This window comes from Pongo abelii, chromosome 3 (assembly GCF_028885655.2).
Source record: "Pongo abelii isolate AG06213 chromosome 3, NHGRI_mPonAbe1-v2.0_pri, whole genome shotgun sequence".
NCBI lineage: Eukaryota > Metazoa > Chordata > Mammalia > Primates > Hominidae > Pongo > Pongo abelii.
The window spans coordinates 174,187,722-174,200,223 of NC_071988.2; the positions used below are offsets into that span (position 1 = coordinate 174,187,722).

At 36.4% G+C, this 12,502-nt stretch overlaps 1 protein-coding gene across 1 annotated transcript in view; it reads right to left on the bottom strand.

The window, feature by feature from the left end:
* Nucleotides 1-7,134: 7,134 nt before the first annotated feature.
* The window catches only part of FBXW7 (F-box and WD repeat domain containing 7), a gene marked incomplete at its 5' end in the record, with an annotated part of 30,520 nt that continues 25,152 nt past the window's right edge, over nucleotides 7,135-12,502 (bottom strand). The window contains 3 exon segments of the mRNA NM_001133157.1: nucleotides 7,135-8,212; nucleotides 9,247-9,457; nucleotides 11,070-11,295. Of these exon segments, the coding sequence (NP_001126629.1) occupies nucleotides 7,944-8,212; nucleotides 9,247-9,457; nucleotides 11,070-11,295 (706 nt within the window). The 3' untranslated portion in view covers nucleotides 7,135-7,943.

A 12,502-nucleotide genomic window follows, 5' to 3' on the forward strand; every position in this document is an offset into this window, starting at 1 on the left:
TCTGGTAATATTCTTTCTTTTAATATGCAATTTTACCTACTTTTCCTGAAATTTCATTACTAAGGAGATGGCTTAGAGTAGGTTCTTTCTTCTTAGGCAACTCACTCTCTTTTGTTTCTGCAGTTGAAAATAAGCAGGAGGGGATTCACACAGCCAAACCATACCAGGAATCTACTACACATTTGTTCTTCAGGCCTCCCCTGTTGAAAACCAGGCACTTGCTTGAATAGCTTTATGTCAGCTTCTAGTTTGACAGGTCAAGGCTGAGGACTACATCATTTTCTGGCATGACCTATGAGATACTACATGTTCCTGTATTTTCAAGGCAGTTGTGAATCAATATATAACATAGTGGTTAAGAGGTTGGGTTCTGGAGCCTCAATGCCCAGGTTTAAATCCCAGTTTCTCCAAGTTTTGTTTTGTTTTGTTGACACAGGGTCTTGCTCTGTCACCCAGGCTGTAGTGCAGTGGCACAACCACAGCTCACTGCAGCCTCAACCTCCCATGCTCAAGATATTCTCCCACCTCAGCCTCCCAAGTGGCTGGGACTACAGACGCGTGCCACCATACCAGGCTAATTTTTCTATTTTTTGTAGAGATGGGGTTTCACCATATTGCCCAGGCTGGTCTTGAACTCCTGGATGGTCCTCCTGCCTTGGCCTCCCAAAGTGCTGGGATTACAGGTGTGAGCCACTGCACATGCCAGCCCCCCTTTTTTTCCTCTTGTGTCCTTGAGCAAGTTACTTGATATCTTTGTGTCTCAGTTTTCTTATCTGTAAAATGAGACTTTCTATTAATAATAATAGTAAGCCATGGGATAGTTGAGAATATTAATAATTTAAAAATATTTAGAGCCATGCTAAGTGTTAAGTGCACAATGGCAGTTAGCTACAATAGTTTATTACAGGTAATAACAATAAACAACCCTTTAACAAATACTATGTGCCAGGCACTATGCCATACATTGTCTTATGTAGTCCTCATAATGTTTCCTCATTTATAGATGGGGTAGAACACAGAAGTTGAGACAGGCAGACATGGATTCATGTTGAAACTGATGAAGCTAATCTTGAGGCCCTCATTTAACAGATCCCTGGGAGAGCTAGGGGTTGCTGGGAGTTGTAGTATTTCAGGTGGGCAAGAGAAGCCAGGCTGCAATCTGAAGCATTTCTGATAATTGCCTAAAGAGATATTCTGTGGCTCACACCTGTAATCCTAACACTTTGGAAGACCAAGGCGGGTGGATTACCTGAGCCTGTGCTCAGTTTGAGATCACCATGGGGGTAACATAGTGAAGCCCTGTCTCTACTAAAATACAAAAAATTAGCCGGACTTAGTGGTGCACCCCTGTAATTCCAGCTACTCGGGAGGCTGATGCAGGAGAATTGCTTGAACCCAGGAGATGGAGGTTGCAGTTAGCCGAGATTCAAGATTGCATCACTACACTCTAGCCTGGGCCACAGAGCGAGACTCTGTCTCAAAAAAAAAAAAAAAAAAAATCTCAGAAGGATCTGCATTTCCTAGGCTTCTAGGCTTCAGTAATTTATCATCTTTCTCATTCTAAATGTTTATTTTTGGATCTAATTGTATTTTTTTTTAAGAGAGTCCTTAAGTTTGTAAGCTTTAGGCTCCTGAAACCCAGATCCAACCCTGACCAGAGAGGTATGCGGTTTTACTCTTTATCTCTATACCATACTGTGTTCTTGCTGGATGTATTTAAGCTATTCAAACTCCCTTTAAAGGAGTGGACAGCATACTCAAATTGAAAGACTCATAGTTTTTCTAACTACATTTAGTAAGGAGTAAGGGTCTGATGAATCCTTAGTGGCTGTAACTAAGTTTAAAAAGCCCTGCAAATAACCTTCCCCTCTAGGTGAGTAGCAGGGTTTAATGTCTCTTTTATAATCGATTAACCTCCTGGAAAAGGGAAAATTGGCAATATACTTTTGTGGTCTATTACATTTGAATCTTTGATTTGCAAGTGGCTTCAAAATAATTTTACTTGCAGAGCATGGCCGCTGAAGCAAAACAGAATCCAAACAGCCTTCACAGGTTTTGCCATTATAGATATTCCAAAGGAAAGAATGAAACATCAAAATGTCCACTCAGTGGCTCCTTGTCCTTAAGAATCCTGGGAAGAATCAGATCATCTGAAATAGAAACTCTGCTATTTTTATACCCAATTGCAAATTGGGAAGTCGCCAGGCTTTTTGTCTCAGCAATGAGTCTTCCTAGGAACTGGATCTAGAATTTGTTTATACTTCACGCTCTGGTGAAAGGTGCATTCTGAATCCTTTCAGCTTCTGATGCTTTTCCTTTCCCTGAAGACCCCTTGAAATTTTTTGTCTCATTCAACCTAGAAAGAGAAGGTGGCAGGGGACAAAGTTGGCAAGAACCTCACTCATTTGGGCATCACTAGTATTAACTGAATGGATAGGACATGTTGGTTAGTCAACAATGCCAGATCTTGCTATGTTGTTTGCAATTCAAAGCAATGACTAGGCACTCCCCCAAAAAGGAGCTGGGTGCAGCTACTTTGGATCTAACTTCATATCCATCTCCTGGGCAGCAGAAAATGCCCAAATCAAAAATTATGCATCAACTTTTCAAATTACCATATGGTTGCTTGATGCAGGGCTCCAGGAACATTATGCACACACATTCTCTTCAGACATAGAGACCACTAATCTATCATGGAGAGGAATATTAGGAAGTCTCCTCTTGGCCACCAACCCCTTCCCTTTATGACCCATTCCTTATTTTTGATAGATGAAAAAAAGAGGCCTAAGGGAATGATGGTATGACTCAATAAGAACAAGAGGCTTATTCTCAGTTTCCAAAATATTCTTGTGTATGTATGTGTAACTATGTGTAAACACATACACACACACATAAACAAAAGCCATCTTGAAAATGCAGTAAGGCAGAGAACATTAAAACAATCTGTGTCAGAAGCATTTATTCAAATTCATTCATCAGCAAACCTAAGCCACTGCTACTATTAGAATTACAAATGGCACTGCAAAATAGGAGGTTCTCTTCCAATTGCTATAAGGGACAAGGCTGGATCCTTTATTGGCTGATGAACCTGAAGGAGTATAGGTTACAATTCTGATTTTTATTGGGGCCGGAGATGACTAAAAGAATGAAAACGAAGCTGTGTCTGAGGGCGGTATTGATTGGGGAGAAATATTTCAAAAACTTTCCTTCTCCTGGAGGGAACCAATCAGAAAAAAATGTAATGTGAATCTATTTCTGCTATGCAAAGCAACAGAGCTTCATGTTTCTGGTTTCAACATGGAATAGAGGGAGTTACAGGGGCAAGGACAGTGGTGAGTAGGCGCCTCTGAGATGTCTTCTCTCCTTCACCTCTGTACCTTTGCTTCACAGTGTGCAATGTGTATCTCAGGGAGAGGTGTACAGAAAACCAGGGCTCAGCTGGGTCTGGGAAAGCTGCCCTTCATCCCCATTTCACTTTAGGGAAGAGAAAAGGAAAGAGGTCTTTTGTAGCCTCTAATCAATTCAGGGAAATGGAAGAGTTTACAACAGACTAGCTTAAAGCCAGTAGAGAAAATGGCTTAAAGAAGTTAATACAAATAACTAAATGTCAATTACTTTTTTGAAATGAAACAAGGCTGGTTGAAACATTTACTTAACCATTTGGTAGGCATTAGCTTTTGCAACCTAATGAAATAGCTGTGGTAACTGAATCTCAATAAGGGGGTTTCAAAGTGTCAAAATTATAAACAATTCTAATAAAAAAAATGAGATAATCAACTCTCTTTGCTCAATTCAACAAGTATACTAAGTACCTGCTACTGGCTTTTATGGGTTACTTTTGTGTCCTAATTTCAGCCTTAGTTTCAGGCAATGTTTGATATTTGCGAACCTGTAACATCTAAATATGAAGTGTGCCTATATCTGTTATGAAGATTTAAAAATATACAGTTACATAAGGTGAAGTTTTTCATTAAAAAGGCCACAAAATGGAGTTATCTTAGTGACCTTTTTACAACAATTATACTTTGATTCCTGTAGAAGGATGCTAACATTTTCCCTTCAAGCAAAGATCTCTTGTAATAAAGATTATTCATTTATTCATAAAATGATGTTTAATGAACATCTAAACACAGTCATCCCTCCATTATTTGTGGGTTCTGCATCCACAGATCCAACCAAACGAGAATCAAAAATATTTGAAAAAAAGGGTGGCTATGTCTGTATTGAACATGTACAGACTTTTTCCCTTGTCATGATTGCCTAAACAATACAGTATAATAACTATTTACATAGCATTTACATTGTCTTAGGCATTATAAGTAATCTAGGTATGATTTAAAGCATACGGGAGGGTTTGTATATGTTACATGCAAATACTATGCCATTTTATATCAGTGACTTGAGCATCCATGAATTTTGATATCCACGGGGGTGAGGTTGGGGAGATCCTAAAACCAATCCCCCTCAAATACTGAGGGATGACTGTATATACAAAACTACTGTTAGGTGCGCAATATCAGTCTATCTCACAAGGCTTCTGTAAGACTCAAATGAGAATCTAGATGGTTCCACTTAAAAGAACGGATTGCTGTACGTGTGTGTGTGTGTGCGCGCGTGCGTGTGTATGCTATTTTTATTGCATAATCCGAATGAGTAACAAATATATCCAATTCTCAAATATAGAAAGTTATCTGGGTCTATTTACTTAAAAATTTTTAATAGAAGCTACCATTTACTGAGCTCTAAATGCCATCGGTATGCTACATGCTTTATGTTTCACCTAATCTTTATAATAACCTTAGGAGATGGGTATCCTCTACATCTTAAATGAGGAAACACGAGGTCAAGAAACATGGTAAAGGTCCCAGTAACTAGACCATATTAGAACTGAGATGAATTCAGGGCTATTTGTCTGCAAAGCCTGTGAACTCATTCTATTCTCTAAAGTTCTAAAAATGGATGTTTCTCTTCAATTATATTCTAGTTAAGCCTCATTTATATGCTCTTATGAAAAATCAAGCAGTTTCAAGAACTATCAAATAGAATTACAACTTTTTCTTGACAATTCACAGTCATCAATGTGAACAGTAGTCACGGTTTGGGCAGTAACGTGGTTTACTCTAAAGACCCTGCACTTCACGGCCTAGTAGGATTTTTGCCTTGCATTCAACCAGGTAGTTTTTTGTTTTTTTCCTTTACCCTGTCACTTTTCCTTGTTATTTTTGTGTCTGTAATTTGCTGTGGACTAATAAACCAAATAACCAAATGTACAGGAATGGTATCTAAAGCAGTGGTTCTGAAACTTTAGTATCCACAACTCACCTGGTGAGCTAGTTTAAATGCAGGTTCTTGGGTCACACTCCCAGATGTTCTGATTTAGTAGCTTTGGGAGAATGAGGCCCAGGATTTGCCCTATGAGTAAAGAACATATACTTTATGACTATGAGAAAAAGGGGAGTCCATTTTCAGTAGCTTTTATATTTTCATCTACGGCCTGGTTAGTTGAGATTACTGGATATATATATATATATATATATATATATATATATATATAGCCTGCTATTTGAGATACTAAATATCTTTAGAACTACAGTTTCAAAAACAATTTTATTTTTCCCCCTTACATTATAAAATTTAGATTTTATAAAATTTAGATTTGTTGAACAAAATGGCTACAGAAGAGTCAGAAAGTACCAGAAAAATGGCTTATTTCCCTCTCAAACCTTGCTTTAGTCTGTCAAACTTTCTTAAAGAGCAGCATGTATTTAGTCTTTGGAAATATGGGTCTGAGTTCTGGCATTCCGCTAGTTCTATGATTTGACAAATTGCCTAACCAGTCTCAGCTGCAGATTTTTGCTCGTCTTTAAGATGGGAGATAATAGTGCCTACTTCTCAGGGATAGTGGGAGCTTGAGAGAGAATGAACAAAAAGTATCAAGGGTAAGCACTTAATACGTGGTCAAAATTTCAAAATGAATTTGTTATTTATAAGGCTTCTAGTTGTAATTATCACAAAAGTTTTGTGGATTCTTTGAGGGAACCAGATTTCATATTTATACACCCCAATGCAATCTACAGAGATGAGCACAGTGGAGTGTCCTCCTTCATCGTCTAGGAGAGAAATAAAATTTGCAGTTGCAGCACATTATCCTTACTTTCGCTGTATAAAACGGGCTTGAAGTATTGATTTCTATGTCACACAGCAGGAGATGTAAAGAAACCAAGATTTTGCTTATTTAAATATTATAGACAAATACTAAATATTTATAATGAAGGATTATTACTTCAGTGGAAGAAACAGGCATACTAACATGAAAAAACACATTTTATTGCACTTAAGTTATAAGAAAATAAAATTTCTAAGTGAATCAAACCATAGACACAATCCCTTTAAAGGTTGTTTTCCTCCATCATGTCAGGTTGTTACATAACTAAAATTAACCAACTTGAATCTGATTGTTTTAAATCAGACTATAAATAAAACAAACAAAAAAATAAACGGAAGGAGGAAAAAAAGATCGCCTAGGATACAGTGTTAAACCACTTTCACAGTTCAGCTTGAGTTGTGGCTCTTGGAGAATGAGGCAAACCATTTGACTTTTTCATTCATTTTGTTTGTTTGCATGTGACGCCTTTACTACAAAAACTGAATAGTTTCTGCTTTGTCAGTTACTCAGAGCAATAAAACTGTAACAGTTGTTTTCCCAAATACTGTAAAACACTAAGACTGACCAGCAACTTTATTTTAATTTTGTGTTTTATATATTTTTAAAATATTTTGTCAGTTTTACGATGTACGTTCGTCCATTCACCACAGCCCTCAAAAAGAAAAGTTTCTCCACAGAACAGGCAAGTAATAGCTCTGTTCCAAGGAATGTGTTTTAATTTTTGCCCAGATAAAAGAAAATAAGCTTTGCACACACTCTCAATTCTTTACTTGCAGGCAAACTTCACTCTTTATTATCTGAAACTCTTCCATTCTCAGCCTCTTAGAGGCACAGATGGCTCAAGTTTCAGTGGCAAAAAGTCTTTTTTCCATAACCAAACTAGAGCAAATTTGGAATTCAGTCTGGGACTAAAACGTCACAGCAGAAAAAAAATAAAAAAAAATAATTTGCTTTTTTTCTTTCTTTCATTTAGCAGCATAAATAAGTTTGGCCACTGGGAGTACAGTACAGGGGTGGGACAACAATCCCATATTTGAAGACCTACTTCTAGCACCAGCATCAAGAATTAAATCCATCTCAGGACTCACAGAACCCAGGACAACTTGCCACCTTTGAGCAACATATGCATTGAAGAATGTATATGGAAGCAACAGTAAATAGATTAACAGAGGCTAATACTGTGATTGATTGACATTGGCAATGGTTGGCAAAAAAAAAAAAAAAAAAAAAAAAAAAAAGCTTTTCATGATAACTGTACAAAAACAATTCACAGTAATTTTTTTAAGCTTTTCCACTCCAGAAAAATGACTTTTTGTTGCAGATGCTCTCTAATTAGAAAGTCAACCAGTACTTGTTTTGATGTTATTGCAGTTCCTTTCTAGGTGTCTAGTTGTCAGTGGTAAAAGAACAGGCTAGCAGAATCTGTAATGATGTTTCAGCATTAACACTGCCCAATGACCACTGGAGAAGAAAATAAAGAAATAATTGCACCTGGTTTGATTTAGAAAGTCTCATTTTGCAAAGCTGCCCTCAGTCAAAAGTGAAGCCTTTTATGTGATGAGACAGCAGACGCCTCTCTTGTCAGTTATGGTTTGTCATCTCTTCTTCTTTTCCTTCTTAGTCTGTAGGTCTTTTCAGTCTGTTGCCCCAAGCCAACATCCTGCACCACTGAGAACAAGGGATTTTTTTTCTTTTTCTTTTCTTTTTTTCTTTTTGCAGGGGGAAGGGCAGGGAGTATATCGTCTACACAATTGGACAAATTCATCTTTTCTGCTCTTCACTTCATGTCCACATCAAAGTCCAGCACCAGCAGCTTGGTTTCTTCAGTCCCATTCCGACTCCCAACTGCACACACCAGCTTTGTGTTTGAGGCTCTGATCCGCCACACAACTCCCCCACTCCCCCCACTCTCCAATGTGACTAGGTTTCGAATAAATTCACCCGTTTTCAAGTCCCATAGTTTTACAGTTCCATCATCTGAGCTGGTAATTACAAAGTTCTTGTTGAACTGTAAACAGGTCACAGCACTCTGATGCTTGTTGGGACCTAGACAAAAACCAAAAGAATTTAATTACTGGTTAGAAATAATGGCTATGGGTTAGTTACATTATAATTTGTAGACTTCTACTTTAGAACATACAATAAATGCAACATTTGAAATGATACATATTTAGAAACCCATGTCCTCAGTATTTTAGGATCAGCATGGATGTAAGAAAATCTGGTAGTGATTTGTAACTGAAACATTAACTTTCAAGAGGTCTGTCTTCCAAGAAGCTTGGTTAGCTACCAGACAAATATCTTATTTTCTGGCTGTGTGAACGACAGCATTCCTTGGTGAGGATGCAGATAGTGCAACTTCGTACCTTCTGCTGATGGACAAATGAGCACTAAGAGATCTATTACCCCACCACTATGAACCACTCAAAGCTGAATGGTCACTATTCCAAAACTCTGAGGAGAGACAAAACCAATGAGTAAAAAGCTACAATGTTGCATATCAGATGGCCGCACCGAAAAAAACACTTTCTAAGGGCTATAACAAATAGAAAAAGTTAATCATGAGGCACTGCTGTACCTCATCTAATATTAGTGATTTTCACTTGTTTCTTTCTCTATTTTAGTAGGCACTATTATTCCTCTCCATTCCAGTTAAGCACGTGACTAAGCAGAGGCCAAAGAAATTTTCTATCAAGGATGCTTTTGTTTTTTTCAATAAGGCAGCCCTTTAAAATTGGACTACAAATTCAAAATGCAATGGTCAATCAAAAAATATAATGAGTATGTTGCTTCTATGATATAGCCAAGATCTTTCTTCTCACTGTTCTTAAAGGTTAAGTAGAGTCAATTGAACATGCAGGAAGTGATTAAACAATTTTATATTACATATTAAAAACACAGTTTAAAACATTTCCTCAAGAGTAGACTAGTTCTGTAAGTCAGGGTGAAAATATTCATAAACTTTTCTGAAGTAACCATTCTGTATGAGGTTGACTCTTTTTGTGATGCTAAAGCTCCATATTTCTCTTGAATAATGAACTCATTTTTAATGAACAAAATGAAAGGTAACTAATACTTACCTTGCAATGTTTGTAAACACTGTCCTGTTTTGATATCCCAGATTTTAACTGTAGAATCTGCATTCCCAGAGACAAGAATATTGTCTTTGAGTTCCATTCCACTTGTTAACGACTGGTGCCCTGTTAACGTGTGAATGCAATTCCCTGTCTCCACATCCCAAACACGGATTGATGTATCAAGAGATCCACTCACCACATGGATACCATCAAACTACAAAAGACACAGTTTATTAGAATAGAAGTATGGATACTCTCCCTATCAATTACTGACCTTAATCCTAGTAGGAAAGGGGAAGAGGATGGGAAACAGGTAATGCCAGGAACAAAATGAGGTACTAAGATAAAGTGGCAATGAGGATAAAGTGCATGCTATCAAGCAACTCTACAATGTTATCTTCTCACACACTTCTATCAGAAAGGCTCATCTTTATGTCAAGCAGCTTCAAAGTAGATGCAGAAACAATTTAAAATGAAAACAAAGCACCTAAAATGAACAATATGTTAATTTTCAAATAATCTGGCCCCACCTAGCTATATATCATGGATGACTGAAAGAACTGCTATTTGAGTTTTACTTCCCACTAGGAAGCTGAGACTGACATAGCTTATGATTAATGGAATGCTTATCAACACCTAAGGCATCAAAAGGGCTAGAGATAACTTTCGTAATGTTCAAAAGTAAGTTCCATTAAAAACTGTGTGTAAAATAAAATTTCATTTATAAGAACCTAATGCTAATTAGGAAATGTGCCAAAAGATAATTGTATCTGGAATCAGAAGAGATGGCATTTTGATATCAAAAGCAAACTACATACTACCTCTTCTCCAGCTTCCCAGCTACACCAAAAGTCAATAACAGTCTATCATTTCTATATAATAATGTGGCTACCTCTTTTCTCAATCAAATGGTTTATTTAAATTAGAATATTATATTCATTAAGCTTCTGAACATATCACAAACAGGTGCAGCCAATTCCCCTTCCTCCAAATTCATCACCTTTTCTAATTTAGCAAACATTTTTATCATACTGTCAATATTTCATGACATGGACAATATCCCTTCGATAAAGAAACAAATATCCTAAGAACAGAATTGACAGTACTAAGATTATGTATTAATTTGCTGAACATTAATGGGCAATAACTGGTAAATAAACTATATAAGCTATAGGAAATATTTTTACACTGAAAATGTTGCCTTTCTGGAAATAAAACAAGATTCATATTCTAAACTTCCTGTTCATCTAGTTAATGATGTCAAAATATGGCAATGTTTTCAAGGATATGGGCTTGAAATATAAACCAAAAAAAAGAAATCAGTTTAGTCAACTTTACTTCTTTATGACTACAAATCAGTGGGCCTGGGACAGTAGAGTGCTTTATGCAAAAAGGATCTATTTCCACTTTGAATGGGGATGGAATCACAATTACATGGTCCATCAACTTTCAGCTATCAAAGCAAAGGGGCAGCTTTTGGCCATATTAATCTTCTGCAAAGGAGTTTCTTAAAATCCAGGTTACTCTCCTATGAGACTATTTAACCATTAATTAACATAGCAAAACTTAGAGCCCCAAAGTGTCAGGTTGCAAAACAAATATTTGTATTTAGAGGAAAAATAGATCACAGAAAATCGAAAGCATTTAAATAATTTTGAAATTTACACTTTCTTCATGCCAATTTTAACGTATATAAAAACAGCACAGAATAATCTGATTAATCTTTTTTGGACTGTACTGGATCAGCAATTTGACAGTGATTATCTGAGTAAAACAACCTTATGATTCATCAGGAGAGCATTTAAGGGAGAGATAAGAGATCTTACCTGTAATGAATAGACTCTATTAGTATGCCCCTGCAACGTGTGTAGACAGGTTTCAGTCTCTGGATCCCACACCTTTACCATAAAATCATATGCTCCACTAACAACCCTCCTGCCATCATATTGAACACAGCGGACTGCTGCAACATGACCCATCAAAACATGTAAACACTGGCCTGTCTCAATATCCCAAACCCTAAGAGTGGCATCTCGAGAACCGCTAACAACTCTGCAGAAGGAGAAATAGAAAAACAAAACAAAACAAAAAAACCCACGTTTAGAATTTTTAATAATATGAGAAAACATGGTAGATTTAGTCAAGGTTTTTTAGCTTTTTTTTTTTTTTTTTTACACAGCAACAACTGTTTTCAAAAGAAGTCCTAGGTAAAACCTTGGTATATAAACATAATAAGGGAATGGGAAGTTGGGAAGCCTAGAATGCTGCATGCTTGGTTCCCTGACCTGTGGACCTTAGTTCAGCACCTTAAGGTTCTGTGGGACTGAGTTTGAAAACCACTGTACTGTATTTTTTAAAAAGCAGCAGAAGCTGCCTCTAAATATATACAATAAGATTTTGATTTTAGAAATAAAATGTTAATGTGGGCTTATGTATAAAATGTTAATGGGAGAACTCTAGGTGGTAGTAGTTTAAAGAATTTAAATTTTCTTTATGTTCTTTGCCATTTTCCAAAATTTCAATTATGAATGCATATATTCCCTTGTGATTAGGTAAAAAATTCAATAAAGTTTATACAACAAAACAAGTCAGAATTTGGAATTTAAACAGCTGCAGATTTGTGTTTACACTATACATTCCAGTAAAAATTAACCAGTTTTAGACATGTCCTCAAACACAGGCTGCTTATGCTTTTAATGATTAGATTTATAAATATGCAGTAGGCTATAAAAATATTAAGAGATAAAAATTTTAAAAGATATGTACATCTTTAAAAACAATGGCTATCCCTTAAACATTTGGTTCAACATTAGTGCTATACTCTTCTGAAAACCAGAGCAATATGCAAATACTGTAATCATTTTTGGATTACAAAACAAAGCTGAACACTCAGGTATCCTTATGTCATTCTGAAGAGATAAAGAAATACCACAGTTTCCATATTTTAAAAAAGTAGATAATGAAAGGGTTGAGAGAACCCTTTGATTGAGAACATAATGTTGAGAGAACATAATGGAAACTGGAATACAAGGTCTCTTGATGCTCATCTCCCAAATTTTAACAGTATAGCACACTGTTCAAAGTAGAGGTAAATGACAATTGAAAAGGTACTCCTTTTCAGATATTACAAATCTAGTGTGAAATCTGCTTAATGTAATCATTCTTAATAAAGAAGATGCTATAGACAGAATTAAAGGTAAAGACTGCCATGGATTCAATGTAAGGACCTTTCAGAGAGACCTTTTTTGACAAATGAGGT